The 16,900-nt window shown below is 43.8% G+C and overlaps 1 protein-coding gene across 1 annotated transcript; it reads right to left on the bottom strand.

Moving 5' to 3' along the window:
- Window positions 1-257: 257 nt before the first annotated feature.
- On the bottom strand, window positions 258-4,573 carry LOC145415354 (uncharacterized). Its single transcript, XM_080284641.1, has 2 exons — window positions 3,671-4,573; window positions 258-3,188 (listed from the first exon to the last, which is right to left on the bottom strand). Exons 1-2 carry the CDS (start codon window positions 4,571-4,573, stop codon window positions 258-260), a joined length of 3,834 nt encoding a protein of 1,277 aa, XP_080140767.1.
- Window positions 4,574-16,900: the final 12,327 nt, after the last annotated feature.

The raw sequence follows: 16,900 nt of genomic DNA, 5'->3' as shown, positions 1-16,900 counted from the left end.
TTAATTTAGAAACACCTTAACTAGCTAGTTATACACGTGGCGCGAAGGGGAACAATTACCTACACAAAATATGCGTCCACGTGACACCTCCCCCCAAAAAAAAGAACTTTTTACCAAGCCGGAAAAAGTTACTCTAACATGTACAAACATTATAGGTACAAAAGTAGGTTTACTTCAATATTAAAAAAAAATTCCTTAAACCTAAAAACATAGAATGGGTAAATGACATGGTAAATCATAGGGAACCTACACTCTGTTCACACTCTTGACAACGCATCTGCAATGGTATTGTCCTTGCCACGAATATGCTGCAGTTTTATATTATACGGTTGCAAGGCTAGAGCCCATCTCAGCACTCGAGCATTCTTAAACTTGACCTTTTCAATAAACACAAGGGGGTTGTGGTCTGTGAACACCGTGATGGGGAATGCGCTACTGGACAGATATACTTCAAATTTTTCTATTGGCATGACAATTCCAAGAGCCTCCTTTTCAACGGTGGCATAAGCCTTTTGATAAACCTTAAACTTTTGGGAAAAGTAGCATACGGGATGTAACACTTCACAATATTCTTGCAAGAGCACTGCCCCCACCCCTACATCACTTGCATCGACTCTAATGATGAAGGGCCGATGTGGGTCCGGGGTTCGGAGCACAGGAGCACAAGCCAGCAGGGCCTTCAAACCCTCAAATGCCCGCTGACATTCATTTGTCCAATGGAACGTCTTCTTGGAGCTAAGTTGATCCGTAAGGGGAGCAGCGACCTGGGCAAAGTTCCTGCAGAAACGACGATAGTAACCCACCATCCCAAGGAATCTCATGGTAGACTTTCGGTCAGTTGGTGGTGGGTATTGTAAAATGGCATCCACCTTTGCATCAACAGGGGCTAGCTGGCCCTGCCCAACCACATGCCCCAGGAACACGACGTGGGCGTGCCCAAACTCACTCTTGGCGAGGTTCACTGTGAGATTGGCCTCCTCCAGGACATCAAAGAGCTTTCGCAGCCTCTCAAGGTGTTCCTTCCAATTGTCACTCCAGACAACTAAGTCATCTAGGTACACACGGACGCCAGGCAACTCTGCAATCAAATTGTTCATTAGTCTTTGGAATGTGGCCGGGGCATTCCGCATGCCAAAGGGAAGAACTAGAAATTCCCAAAGGCCGCTTGGAGTGACAAAGGCAGAGATTGACTTGGCTTGTTCTGTCAAGGGCACTTGGTAATACCCTTGGAGGAGATCAAGCTTAGTGACGTAGCGGGCCGCTCCTAGGTCATCAATAATGTCATCCATTCTGGGTAGTGGAAAGGAGTCGGGCAGGGTAACAGCATTGACCTTCCTATAATCTACACAAAGGCGGTAACTTCCTCCAGCCTTGGGGACTAATACTACAGGTGAGGCCCAGGGACTCATACTTGGACGGATCAAACCTTGCTCTTTTAGCCTCTGCACCTCGGACTGCAGGAATTCCCTCTTCTCGGCACTGAGACGGTATGGAGCTTGTCGGATCGGAGGGGCTCCTTGAACATCCACATCATGGGGCAGCAGGGTACAGAGCCGAGGGGTGTCACCAAAGAGGTCTGGATGCTCCTGTAGAAGACAGTCAATATCGCCTGCCTGGGTGGGGGGCAGATGCTCTAATTTACTCATAAGATTTGTTAGAATTTCACGATTTGACAGCTTACTGCCTACGAATGGTGTAGGGTCATTTTCCTCTGACTTTTCCACTACTCTAGTTCCTGTTAAGGTGACCTGTTCCACTTCCCCTCCTTGTGATTGGTCACGAGAGTGATACATTTTCAACAAATTGACATGGACACTTCGCCTTTTCTTCCGCCTCTCTGGCGTAGCAATGATATAATTAAGGTCTCCAACCCGCTTCAAAACATGATATGGCCCAGAGTACCGAGACTGAAGAAGCTGCTTTGGTACTGGTAGCAGAGCTAAAACTTGATCACCAACATGAAAAATGCGGGATTGTGCCTTGTGAATTTTGTCATAATTGTCTTTCATTCGTATTTGAGCATGACTGAGATTAGAATGGGCAAACTTTAAGGCACGCTGCAAGTTGGAGCGGAACTGAGTTACATATGCAGCAATCGGTACAGTACTCTCGTCATTTAACCAGCATTCTTTCAAGACTTTGAGAGGACCACGGACCTGGTGTCCATAAATGAGTTGAAACGGGGTGAAACCTAGACTCTCATTTACACTATCTCTAATTGAAAACAATAAAAGATCAATAGCCTCATCCCATTCCTGACCCGTTTCCAAACAATAAGTACGTATCATAGTCTTAATGGTAGAATGGAAACGTTCCAGGGCTCCTTGACTCTGTGGATGGTAAGCGGTTGACTTACACTGACGGACTCCCAGGGCCCTCATCACTTGCTGAAACAGCCTGGAGGTGAAGTTAGACCCTTGGTCGGACTGCACGATGGCAGGTAACCCAACCTGTGTGAAGAACTTGATCAGGGCCCTGACAACATTCCTACTAGTGATACTACGGAGAGGTATGGCCTCAGGGTAACGAGTGGCAACATCCATTATGGTTAATAAATACTGATTCCCGCGTTTGCTCCTTGGGAGAGGGCCCACACAATCAACAATTACCTTACTAAAGGGCTCCTCCATGACAGGAATGGGCTGAAGGGGTGCAGGATTGACTTCAGTGCCTGGTTTGCCACTAATCTGACACACATGACAGGTACGGCAATAGGTACTAACATCTTTCATCAACTTTGGCCAGTAAAAATGAGACAAAATCTTGTGGTAAGTCTTACGGACTCCCAGGTGTCCACCCACCCCATCATGTGCCACCTTCAATATCTCTATACGTAGAGATTTTGGGACGACGATCTGATGGACTGTCTCCCACGTGTGATTGGCAGGAGCCTTAGATGGTCTGAATTTACGCATCAACACCCCCAAATTGAGATAAAAACAGTGTGGAACCTCATCTATTTCATTACCTTCAGTAAGTTGTGCAAGAAACAACTTACATTCGGGGTCACTAGACTGTTCCTGAATTAATCTCTCCCTTGTGATAGGGGTGCTACCAAAGTCAAGGAGACCAGAACTAGACTTACTGAGTGTATCATCAAACAATTCCGCAAGGGAAACATCTCCTCGGGTGTGTTTTCCTCTGGCTCTACAGCAGGGGTATGTGCGTCCAACAACCTCTGGCTCTGACTACGAGTAACAGCACAAGTTGGGAAGAGATTAGGGTGTTTCAGCTCTAAGTCAGTAGTGTTGTTGATATCAACAGGTTTGTCTGAAACGATGGGGTTAGCGGTAACCTGGGAAGCAGCTAAATCATTGCCAATTAATACTGAAATGTTCCTAACGGGGAGGTGATCTACTACAGCTAGTAGTACAGGACCTGTGACAAACACAGACCGAAGATACACTGAGCAAAGGGGATATCTAGCCTCTCCTGGCAGACCAGACACTAGTACAGTCTCACCTGTATAACAATCAAAATTGGGAACATCTTCCTTTAAAATGAAAGATAGACCAGATCCAGTGTCACGCAACACAACAACAGGAGCCGAGAATCTACTGGACTCATGTTTTGATACTACACCTCTCGAGCAGAATGGTTTAAATGATGAGGGTACTTCAAGGGAATCACCTGAATGTTCACATGGCCCCGAAACAAGTAAATCACTAACCTGCGGGTCACTCACCTCCACTGGTTGGGTGAGTGCACTGGCATGGAGAACTGCATTGCCCTGGGTGGGGCTGTACTTACTGGCCAACTTCCTACAGTCTTTTATGATGTGGCCAGGCTTCTTACAGTACCTACAGAAGAGAGACCTCCTCACGTCTTGATTAGTAACTCCACGAGCCTCCTCACCAGCGCACTCACCAGTGGGATCAAGCTTAAAAGAAGGTCCCTGGGTCTCCGTCAGCTTCTTATTCAGGGGCCGTTCACTCTGTGAAGTGCTGGCTGGCTTATGCTGGGGAGCAGTCAACCTGTACTTGTGGAAGGGTTCACTATTAGTTAGGGAGAAATGATCGGCAGCAATGCCAGCCTCAGATAACGTACATAACCCTTTTTCCTCCACATGTGACCTTACTCTAGCTGGGAGGCAAGATTTCACTTCCTCCAGCACAAACAACTCCAGCAAGCCCTCAACTGTCAAACTAGTCAACTCACTCTCAACCCATTTTTTACAAAGTCGTTGTTTGCGGCGGATAAATTCTACATAAGTCTGTCCCTCTGTCTTACGGCAGCGGCGGAACTGTTGCCGATAAGCTTCGGGCACTTTCTTGTATGCATGCAATACAGTTTTTTTTACAAAATAATAATCTTCAATTTGAGTGGCATCCAGTGCGGTAAACACTTCCTGAGCTCTACCAGTAAATGAGCTATGTATTAGCAACACCCACTTATCCTGGGGCCAAGAATGGAGCTCAGCCGACTTCTCAAAATGAGTGAAAAAATCTTCTGGATCCTCCTCATTAAATTTAGGAACAAACTTTAATGCTGCAGCAATTTTGAAGGAATCTGGCTCACACTCAGGCGATGTGGGACTACGAGAGAGACGGATTCTGTCATTGTCCGCTTTCATCCTCTCAACCTCAAGCCTTTTTCCTCCAGCTCAATTTTCCTCAAAGCCATCAAATCACTAGGATGTTCCAACATGTTCACTTCTTCCTCACTGAAAATTTCCTCCCTCACCATGTGTGCAAGTACTAACTGCTTTATATCATCTTTCTTCAACCTAGGACGAAGCTCAAGCTTATAATAAGCTGCCAGCACTTCCCACTGAACCTTGGTTAACCTAGAAAGAGCAGTCACTGTAGGATTAGAAACAAAATCTTCCAACACAAACATGATGGCGGCGAGAAGGGAAGGACAACGAAAATAAGCTAGCTAGCTAGATAGTGTAATCACTCAAATATCAGTAAACCACTTCACCTAGTGGGACAATAAACCTTCCACCACACACGGGAACGTAGCGCGCACACACACACACTACAAAAATTACGTGGGGAATACAATGTCATCAGTAAAGTGGGAGTACTAATCTTTGCTGTACGTGGGTATGTAATATTCTCCTAATAGATCCAAGTAAAACAACTGGTATAGTAAATATAACGATAGTGGTGTGTATGGAGCTAAGACAACAAACTCCACAAAACACTATACACCACACTATCAAATAATACAGATCATACAATATACATGACCCATATGCCCAGACAGAGTAGAACAAACAAGAGTTGTAAAGCAACAACACTCTAGGAACAGTTTCGTGAACGGAACACAGCTCTTGAATGAGGTAACTGAGCAGGAATTAGCTACACGCGTATACACTAGTGCACACAATTAGGACTACCAGGGAGAACACTTGTTTCATAAAGCAAACTCAAATATGAGGGAAACAGTTGTTGCTAAAGGCTAAATTGCAATGCACAGGGAGTACACAGGAACGTGTAATGTAGCTAAATATACAGGCTAGTATACATATTCAATCCCGGTCAGGCCCCCATTTGTCGCAAACTACCCAATCACCAAGTGGACAGGGTGCACGGCCTGAGTAAAACCACGATAGAATGATAATTGAGTGTACGACAAGACCATATTGTACTACTTAGATCTGGAGTTACTTTAGCATATGAACATTTAAGGAGAGTCAAAACACCACGTACAAAATTAACATAATCTATTAAACTACCTTAACTTACAACCAACAGTGGGAAAACAAAACACAAAACATCACCCTGCCTACTGGACAAGAGCATAAACTTGCTAAAGTCCATCCTACATCCCTAACCAAGGACATACACAAACCTTAAACCTGGACGACCCAGAGCTAGCCGGCGTCACTGACAGGGAAACAGAGAGAGAGAGAGAGCCACAGAGCCTCTGCGCCTGGGCTTATATGCAGGCCTACCACCACTTCATTGGGTCGCCAGTTCGTTAATTTAGAAACACCTTAACTAGCTAGTTATACACGTGGCGCGAAGGGGAACAATTACCTACACAAAATATGCGTCCACGTGACAATATATATATATATATATATATATATATATATATATATATATATATATATATATATATATATATATATATATATATTACAAGCTGACACAGTGGCACAATCTTCACCTGTGTAGCCTGAGGAGGAAACTTATTTTTCTCTAGCTACCCAGGAAAAATTTATCCATCTTTGGGAAAAGGTTTGGGGGAGTATGGGTTAATGAAGGCTGTCTTTATCTCCTTCAGGTCGAAAAGTCTCCCCTGTCGTTGAAAAAGAAATGTCAGAATGAAGCAAGAAAAAGAGAGAGAGGGTGGCTTATATATAATGTCCCACTTCCACTCCGATGAGCAGTTCTCATGTGTTGCGGAGACGGCTCACTGTTATCAGTATATGCACAGCATCATTTACCCTTATGCTACTGGCACTGCCTCACTTACACCCACACCAGCAGACTGAACAGTCCCCACGACACCTAAAATGCATCCCCGTCATTTTCTACTAGAGCGGTATGTACTGACCACCCTGTATAAATCACATCAACGCACTAAGAATATTATTCTTTCAGTACCATATACTTTTTTTTTTTTTTTCAGTGTATCACCAATCGATTTTATTTAGCCGTTTGGAACTCTCTTAGGGAAATGGAGTATAAACAATTTTCTTCGCGTCTTCCGTGACCATGACAACTGCTGCATTTTTATTCTAGTCCACCCTTCTACGATTTATTTCAACCTATAGAGTGAAATGGTTAAACACACACACACACACACACACACACACACACACACACACACACACACACACACACACACACACAAGGATGTATCAGGAACATTATACTGCAAGACTTCCAACGAAAAGAAGAGAAAATTGGTTCAGAGTTGAAGGATATTATATGGAAAAGCTGGTTAATCAGAAGTAGCAACAGCATCGACCCTACCTGGACCCTCTCCGAATAAGAATGTAGAAGGACCATATGCCTCTGTACATTGCACAGAGAGGTGGCCAGGGGAAACAGCGACAGAAGGTAGGTAGTACAGCTGCCAATAACAATTCACAAACGTCGGAAAACTTGCTCTTGTAGCAGAGTTTCTTTAGCCACTAAAATCTCCAGAAAACTGCCAGGAAATAAGGTAAAACTGTTAGGAAGTAAGCTAAAACTGCTAAGAAATGAGCTAATACAGCTAAGGAATAAGCTAAAACTGTTAGAATATTGGTTAATGCCTGTGAATATCCCCCCTAAACCGAGAAAAATAACTCGGTGCTACAGTAGCTATAGAACCGCTGAACTGCCTACCCTGAACTGACAACCCTAATAGGACAGGTGGGAGTGGAGAAGGGAAGGAGGGATTTTTCCTGCTGACCAATAATTCACGGCATTGAGAATTGAAGGGCAGTATCCTCGTCGAATTAGAAAGCTCCCTAACCTATATTCCCAAGCAACTTATTACGTCTATTACACCTTACTATCCATCTCCGTACTACAAAAATCAGTTTCATAGCGCCATACTCAGCACAGGTAACGTGAAAAGGATGTTAACCAGCCGTATCCAAAAATAAATCCCTAAGGAAGAGGTGCTAGGGAGCCTCCTTAACAGACGGGAATTCAAGCTGAAGACACAATGATAGAGCAGCCTGTGGGGAGGTGAGTGTGATGTGGTGGCATGTTGTGAAGAGCACTGTACGACTTTGGACCCACTATAGCTGATTTGTTTTCATTTAACGCAGCTGGGTCACGCCCATAGCCTGAATACTATATTATGGTTATATTATTTCGATGAGTCCCACTTTTATTCACGACGCAAGGGTGAGTCTCCTTGGTTACTAGGCTATTCCTATATCCAGCCTGACTATTCCTGGCCATCAGCTGAGATGAAGGAGGTTATGGATCTCCAGCTGGTTAGAACAATGATGCTATAATGGACTACATTACACATTACCATCCCACAAAAACAACCATCTTCATCTTCCATCATTTCATCCCCACATTGCATCCTCCTATGTCCTCATTTTGCGTCCTCCTTTGTCCTAACTTTGCCTTCTCCTTTCTCCTTACATTACACTCTCCAGTTGTCCCCACTTCTCATGGTATCTTTACCTGTGTTTATCATTTCCCTTTCTAATGGTGCTTCGCATGCCTTCATTTTCCTTCCTCTTTTCCACACACGCCTCTACATGACATAAGATTTGCGCTCCATACAGGGAGTGGCCAAAAGGCACTGAACACTTCTTCCACTGTGTTTAACCTGGCCCAAATTTTCATCCTTTTGCAGCTTGTTTCACGCAGGTCAGTGGTAGAAAAAAGGCACTTCTACCACTCTAAATGTTTTCCACTGCATTTCTTTGCGATTAGCCTCATATGTTAGTGTCGTTCTATCATTACAATTCAGCATTCATGAAGAGATGGTAATTTTAGACCAGGTTGGAGTAAAAAGGATATAAAAACATATTACTCTGAAAAGATGAAGCTTCAGTTCGTCTGTCTAGTTCCACTATTAGAGTCAGTATGCAATTGGCATAATGGTGTAGACTTCATCATAACTAATGCACTGGATCCATTCCATAAAAATTAAATAATCACAGAAGCTAATAAAAGCACGGTAACAAACAAGGGACGGAGCGGACAGGCGATGTGGAAAATATCAAGCGTGTGTAGTGTGCAATGCAGGTTAGTGAATGGCATCATGGGTATTACTGAGGCAAAGCTGGTGTGAGTGGCTGGTGCGTTAAGTAATAATTGCACTCATATGTTGAAATATAACTAGACACTCTTATCATCTCGTTGTTGTTCAATGTTTATCTGGATCGCTCATGTCTGTCTGTCTATCAATCTATCTATCTATCTATTCCCAGACGCCTCAATCCCGTTCGGGGTGGCCACAAACAAATCGCCTCCACGGTGCCCTATCCTCCGCTATTTCACTGCCCTGCTCCCAACTCACACCCCTCTCTCTCATATACCTCTCCATCCCATACCTATATCTCATCCTTGGCCTCCCGCTCCCTCTTCCCCCCTCCACCTCACTTACATACACTCTCTTCGTCAGTCTTTCACCCTCCATCCTCTCCACATGGCCAAACCACCTCGGTGTATTCCTCCTAACGCTTCCTATCACATCCATATCCACACCTAAACGCTCCTTTATATCCTCATTTGTCAGCCTGTCTCTCCATGTGACTCCACAGGCTCCTCTTAAATAACTCATTTCCACTGCTCTCACTCTTGACTTGTGTCCTTCCAACAACGTCCAACAACGTGCCCCTGGGAGTAGTTTTTTTTTTTTTCAAGAATACTCCCCCAGTATCCCTGCTTGTCGTACAAGGCGACTAAAAGGGTTGGCGGAGGGTTAGTGCCCCTCCCCGGAAAACGACTAACTAAAAAGTCGAACAAGAAGCCTCGGACAAGGACTGACCAAGAGATGACGACCAAGGACCGGACAAAGGACATGGTAATTGCAACATGAAATGTAAGAGGTGCGAATGATGAGGTGAAAGAGAGAGAGATTGTCCAGGTGCTTCAGGGTGCGAAACTTGATGTATGTGGAGAAACTGAAACTAAATGGAACTAAATGGAGAGGTGAGAGATATGTGCAGGAATAGGGGAGAATGAGAGGGCAAAGAAAGGAGTGTGTACAGTTGTGAGTAAAAGATGGAAGAAGAACATAAGAGAGTATGGATCAGTTGGGTCAAGGATTGTGTGGGTAAGATTGAAAATTGGAATACAAATGTGAGCGATTGTGTGCGTGTATGCGCCAATACAAGATCGTGCAAGCAGAGTGAAAGAAGAGTTCTGGACAAATGTGGAAGTGTGCATGGAAAAGTTTGGAAGGAATGAGAGAGTGTTTTTGATCGGTGATATGAATGGTAAAGTAGAGAATGTGAAGGTGGATGGAATAGTTGGTGAGTGGGGTGTGCTTGCTGAGATAGATGAGAATGGCAGTGCGTTAGTGGACATTTGTGCTGGGAGAGGGTTGGTGATAGCCAATACCCTCTTCAGGCATAAAATGATCCACAGATATACATGGCGAGTGATGAGAAGGGTGGGTGGTGAACTGAATGAAAGGAAGGCAATGATTGATTATGTGTGTGTGGATGAAAGGATGCGAAGATGTGTAATGGATGCAATAGCTAATAGAGGTTGGGGGAGTGGACTTTCTGACAACTACTTGGTGGTGGCCAGAATCAAGATCCAAATTAGGTGGAGAAATAGAAGAAGGAAAGGATGGGAAGAAGGAGTATTTGCAAGGAGAATGGAAAGATTACAAGAGGATGAGAAAAAGGCAGAGTATAAGAGAGAAGTGGAGGAATAATTGAGCAAATATGAATTGGAGCAGATGAGGGACGTGGAAGGTGTGTGCAGGATATTCACAGAAGAAATATGTGCAGCATGTGATGTGGTGTGTGGCATGAAGGGAAGACGGAGGGGGGTGCAAGGAATACCGGGATGGAATGAAAAGGTGAGTCAGGCTGTGGCACAAAAGAAGAAAGCATACAATGAATCGATGAGAAATAGGGGCATGGAAGAAGTAGGGAGGCGGAAGAGAGAGTTATATGTAGAAAGAAAGAGGTGAAAAGATTAGTAAGAGAGAGTAAGAAGAGAGTGGATGAGGAATTTGGAAGGAATTTGAGTGTAAAGTGGAAGGACTGTAAGAAAATGTTCTGGAAAGAGGTGAAGAGAGTAAGACAGGGTGGATGTGAAGTTAACGGGGGAGTGAAAGATAAAAATGGTAGATTACTGGTGGAGAAGGGAGAAAAAGTGAGCAGATGGAGAGATTACACTTTAAGGAATTGTTGAACATAGAGGATGTAAGTAATGCGAGTATAAGTGGCTGGGGAATGGCTGGGAGAATGAGGGAGGTGAGAAGACAGGAAGAAATCAGTAGGATAAAAGTTGTGAAAGGAATGAAGAAAGTTAAATTGGGGAAAGCCCCAGGAATTGATGGAGTGTGTGGTGAAATGCTGAAGCATGGGGTAGAGACAGTAGTAGAGTGGATGTGGAAGATGTGCAGATTGGCCTGGGAGGAAGGTAGAGTCCGGAAGATTGGAAGTCAGGCATAATTATTCCTTTGTACAAAGGAAAAGGGAAAAAAGAAGTGTGTGGTAATCATAGGGGCATTTGTTTTCTTAGTATAATAGGAAAAGTGTACGGTAGGATACTTACTGACAGAGTTAGAGAAAGAACAGAGAAATTAGTTGGAGAAGAACAGGGAGGCTTTAAGAAGGGAAAAGGTTGTGTAGATCAGATATTCATTCTTAGATCTTTAGTGGAAAAGTTTCTAGAGAAGGGAAAGAAGTTGTATGCAGCTTTCATGGATTTGGGGAAAGCATACGACAGGGTGGATAGACAAGGATTGTGGAAAGTATTAAGAATATATGGGGTAGATGGGAAGTTGTTAAATGCTGTGAAGAGCTTGTATGATGGTGCTAAGGCTGCAATGCGTGTGGATGGTGAACTGAGTGAATTTTTCTCTTTGAAGTTTGGGATGAAACAGGGATGTCATGTCTCCATGGTTGTTCAATCAGTACATGGATGGGGTAATAAAAGAGGTACAAGGTAGTGTACTGGATGTTGGAGTGGCCCTGGTGAGAGAGGGCAGTGTTTGGAAACTCCCTGTACTGTTGTTTCCAGATGATACTGTGTTGTTGAGTGAAGACGAAGGGGAGCTGCAAGGCTTGGTGGATGAGTCTGGGAGAGTGTGTAAGAAACGGAATCTAAAGGTGAATGTAGGGAAGAGTAAAGTGATGGTCTTTGAGAGAGGTGAAGTCAGTGAATGTACAATGAGGTTGGATGGTGAGGAATTGGAACGTTTAAGTACTTGGGTAGTGTGATGAGTAAGGATGGAGGTTTGGAGGGTGAAGTGCTTGAAAGGGTACAGCAGGGAAAAAAGGTTGCTGGTTCCTTGAAAGCAGTGATAAGAAACAGTGAAGTAAGCATGGAAGTGAAAAAATTACTACATGACAGTATTGTGATACCAACTCTGTCTATCTACAGACTTTAAATATAGACAGATAGAGAGATAAATAGCTCTCTCTCTCTCTCTCTCTCTATCTATCTATCTATATATATATATATATCTTATATATATCTATTATATATTATATATATATATATATATATATTTATATATATATATATAAAGAGAGAGAGAGAGAGAGAGAGAGAGCACTTCCTTATGCAACGAGGTAATTAACTGAAACTCTGCATCTTTGTCTATAAATGAAGCTGTGAGGTTACCTGAGGAATGGAGATTGGGAAGAGTGGTAACTTATGTGAATGAGACACAGAAACAAAACAGGATGAAACAAGGTAATGCCAAGGCACAGCAAACCCGTCCACGGTAGTCATTTTAGTGCTGACGTATAAACACAACAGGATATATAGTCAAAGATGTCACACATGAAATCTGGAGTAAATCGGGTGAAAATTGACGATTTCACGCCCATTTGAAATTTTAGGCCCGACCCATAGGACATTGGTCCCCCTACCGCTAAGAGGTGACTCCCTTGAAGTGATGAGACATGTTATAGGATGCGGATTTGAAAGATGCACCTTTAGGTTTTGGTTTCATGTCGATATGACGAATCTGAAAGGAGTTATAGCGAAAAAAATATATATATATATTTTTCGACATTTTGGGGGATTACAGCCTGGGTCTTGGCCCAATTTAGTCCAAAATTTAATAAGGTGATAAGGAGGTCATAGCCCATCATCATTCCTGTAATTTTCGTCATAATCGCACCAGTAGTTTTCGCGTAAAGATGTTAACAGACAGACAGACAAACAAACAAAGAGACAAACTGGGTGAAAACAATACCCATCCCTGAGCCCCTTCGGGGAGGGGAGGGGAGGGGTAACAAGTAGAGCTGGATGTGGAGAAAGTGATGGTAAATACTGGAGCTAATATTTCGATGCACTAAACAGAGACGGGCAGAAGAAGAAGAAGAAGAAGACTATGATGATGACGATGATGATGATGATGATGAAGGAGGAGGAGGAGGAGGAGCGTCAGAATAATGCCCATCAACTGCAGATAAAAGATAATTGCTAAATCCATTACTTCCCCAAGAATACAACCCACAAGGGGCGATGTTATATCACAGTCCCTAACTGTACTACTAAGTGAACTGGGACAAGGAAAATATGTAAAACAGTCCACCCAGTCCGATAACTCAACTTGGGTTCTTCCAATTGCGACCTGATTGTGCTGAACAGTGCACCACCGACTCTCCCGACTTTATGATCAGTTGATACAATATATTAACAAATAAAGAAAAAAAGAAAGGAGGGGAGGGGGAAAGACTGCGTGTACTTGTTTCATTTTCCTAGATGTGCAGAGAATGGTACTTGATAATTTTAATGGGCACTGTAAAATTATTCTTTTTTTTTCCCACTCCACAGCACGTGCTAGGAGTGGGGCAAGGCTCTCCCTCTTTCCAGAAGGAGGAAAAGGATATGGGGGAGGGTATAAGAGAAATTGCAGCTCATAATGTGGGGGCTAACTATACACTTGTTCCAGACATCTATGCCTGTGATGCCATATACGCTTGCTAATAGCCTCCAGGGTTACTAGAATAGTAGAATAGTGGGTTGAAGAGTCGAGTTGCACAGTTTAGCTGTGCTTATTCATGCATGACATCATGAATGTACAGTCTTAAGAAAAAGTATCGTTACCCCCAGGAATGTTTGATGCGAATCGAACGTTAGCTGGGCTATGTGGCCGGATCCTTGCTGTTCGCCCCTCCCCTATCTAGTGTTGTCATATCACAATCCCATTACAAGAGTTGGAATAATGAGCAAGAATGAGCCATATGGCTGGGAAATATAGAGGAAGTGTTTGCGTTACCCTGAGCGCCCCGCCGGGGGTTAATAATGAAACTCGGCACGTTTATTATTTTCCAAGTATTTAACACCCCCCTGGGGGTAGGGGGGTTTTCAAGAATACTCCCTCAGTATCCCTGCTTGTCGTAAAAGGCGACTAAAAGGGTTGGCGGAGGGTTAGTGCCCCTCCCCGGAAAACAACTAACTAAAAAAACAAACAAGAAGCCTCGGACAAGGACTGACCAAACGATGACGACCCAGGACCGGACAAAGGACTTGGTAATGAGTACATGGAATGTAAGAGGAGCGAATGATGAGGTGAAAGAGAGAGAGATTGTCCAGGTGCTTGAGGGTGCGAAAGTGGATGTATGTGGAATAACTGAAACAAAATGGAGAGGAGAAAGTGTGAGAGAATGGGAGTATGGATGGGGTATATGTGCAGGAGTAGATGAGAATGAGAGGGCAAAGGAAGGAGTGTGTATAGTTGTGAGTAAAAGATGGAAGAAGAGCATAAGACAGTATGGATCAGTTGGGTCAAGGATTGTGTGGGTAAAGTTGAAAGTTGGAATACAAATGTGGGCGATTGTGTGTGTGTATGCGCCAACGCAAGATCGTGCTAGAAGAGTGAGAGAAGAGTTCTGGACAAATGTGGAAGTGTGCATGGAAAAGTTTGGAAGGAATCAGAGAGTGTTTTTGATTGGTGATATGAATGGTAAAGTTGGTAATATGAAGGTGGATGGAATAGTTGGTGAGTGGGGTGTGCCTGCCGAGATAGATGAGAATGGGAGTGCGTTAGTGGACATTTGTGCTGGGAGGGGGTTGGTGATAGCCAATACCCTCTTCAGGCATAAAATGATACACAGGTATACATGGCGAGTGATGAGAAGGGTGGGTGGTGAACTGAATGAAAGGAAGGCAATGATTGATTATGTGTGTGTGGATGAAAGGATGCGAAGATGTGTAAAGGATGCAAGAGTGTATAGAGGTTGGGGGAGTGGACTTTCTGACCACTACTTGGTGGTGGCCAGAATTAGGATGCAAGTGAGATGGAGGAATAGAAGAAGGGAAAGACGAGAGGAAGGAGTAGTTGCAAGGAGAGTGGAAAGGTTACAAGAGGATGAGATAAAGGCAGAGTATAAAAGAGAAGTGGAGGAACGATTGGGCAAATATGTATTGGAGCAGATGGGAGACGTGGAAGGTGTGTGTAAGATATTTACAGAAGAAATATGTGCAGCATGTGATGTGGTGTGTGGAAGGAAGAGAAGGCGGAGGGGTGCAAGGAACAGCGTGGTGGACTGAAGAGGTGAAAAAGGCTGTGGCACAAAAGAAGAAAGCATACAATGAATGGGTGAGAAATAGGGGCGTGGAAGAAGTTGAGAGGCGGAAGAGAGAGTTATATGTGGAAAGGAAGAGAGAGGTGAAAAGATTAGTAAGAGAGAGTAAGAAGAGAGTGGATGAGGAATTTGGAAGGAATTTGAGTGTAAAGTGGAGGGACTGTAAGAAAATGTTCTGGAGAGAAGTGAAAAGAGTAAGACAGGGTGGAAGTGAAGTTAGCAGGGGAGTGAAAGATAAAACTGGTAGATTACTAGTGGAGAAGGGAGAAAAAGTGAGCAGATGGAGAGAACACTTTAAGGAATTGTTGAACGTAGAGGATGGAAGTAATGCGAGTATAAGTGGCTGGGGAATGGCTGGGAGAAGGAGGGAGGTGAGAAGACAGGAAGAAATCAGTAGGATAGAAGTTGTGGAAGCAATGAAGAAAGTTAAATCAGGGAAAGCCCCAGGAATTGATGGAGTGTGTGGTGAAATGCTGAAGCATGGGGGAGAGATAGTAGTAGAATGGATGTGGAAGATGTGCAGATTGGCCTGGGAGGAAGGTAGAGTCCCGGAGGATTGGAAGTCAGGTATAATTATTCCCTTGTACAAAGGAAAAGGGGAAAAAGAAGTGTGTGGTAATCATAGGGGCATTTGTCTTCTTAGTATAATAGGAAAAGTGTATGGTAGGTTACTTATAGACAGAGTTAGAGAAAGAACAGAGAAATTAGTTGGAGAAGAACAGGGAGGCTTTAGGAAGGGAAGAGGTTGTGTAGATCAGATATTCATTCTTAGATCTTTAGTGGAAAAGTTTCTAGAGAAGGGAAAGAAGTTGTATGCGGCTTTCATGGATTTGGAGAAAGCATATGACAGGGTGGATAGACAAGGATTGTGGAAAGTGTTAAGAATATATGGAGTAGATGGGAAGTTGTTGAATGCTGTGAAGAGTATGTACGATGGTGCGAAGGCTGCAGTGCGTGTGGATGGTGAACTAAGTGAATTTTTCTCTTTGAAAGTTGGTTTGAAACAGGGATGTGTCATGTCTCCATGGTTGTTCAATCTGTACATGGATGGGGTAATAAAAGAGGTACAAGGTAGGGTAGTGGATGTTGGAGTGGCCCTGGTGAGAGAGGATAGTGTGTGGAAACTACCTGTACTGTTGTTTGCAGATGATACTGTGTTGTTGAGTGAAGACGAAGGGGAGCTGCAAGGCTTGGTGGATGAGTTTGAGAGAGTGTGTAAGAAACGGAACCTAAAGGTGAATGTAGGGAAGAGTAAAGTGATGGTCTTTGAGAGAGGTGAAGTTAGTGAATGTACAGCGAGGTTAGATGGTGAGGAATTGGAAAATGTGAGTACGTTTAAGTATTTGGGTAGTGTGATGAGTAAGGATGGAGGTTTGAGAGGGTGAAGTGCTTGAAAGGGTACAGCAGGGAAGAAAGGTTGCTGGTTCCTTGAAAGCAGTGATAAGAAACAGGGAAGTGAGCATGGAAGTGAAAAAGTTACTACATGACAGTATTGTGATACCAACTCTAACGTACGGAAGTGAAGCTTGGACATTGTTGGAAGGACACAAGTCAAGAGTGAGAGCAGTGGAAATGAGTTATTTAAGAGGAGCCTGTGGAGTCACGTGGAGAGACAGGCTGACGAATGAGGATATAAAGGAGCGTTGTGGTGTGGTTGTGGATGTGATAGGAAGCGTTATGAGGAACACACTGAGGTGGTTTGGCCATGTGGAGAGGATGGAGGGTGAGAGACTGACGAAGAGAGTGTATGTGAGT

Source organism: Coenobita brevimanus, chromosome 102, assembly GCF_032717465.1.
Source record: "Coenobita brevimanus isolate Jiangsu-jjx chromosome 102, ASM3271746v2, whole genome shotgun sequence".
NCBI lineage: Eukaryota > Metazoa > Arthropoda > Malacostraca > Decapoda > Coenobitidae > Coenobita > Coenobita brevimanus.
Note: the sequence above shows the minus strand (reverse complement) of the source record. Positions and strands in the feature narration are given on the sequence as shown.

Bases quoted from the DNA above. Each gene is read 5' to 3' on its own strand.
- LOC145415354 (XM_080284641.1), bottom strand. From the start codon at position 4,573: ATGAAAGCGGACAATGACAGAATCCGTCTCTCTCGTAGTCCCACATCG. The intron at 3,189-3,670 runs GTTAGTGATTTA...TGTTACTCGTAG, and splicing joins TGGAGGTGAGTGACCCGCAG to TCAGAGCCAGAGGTTGTTGG.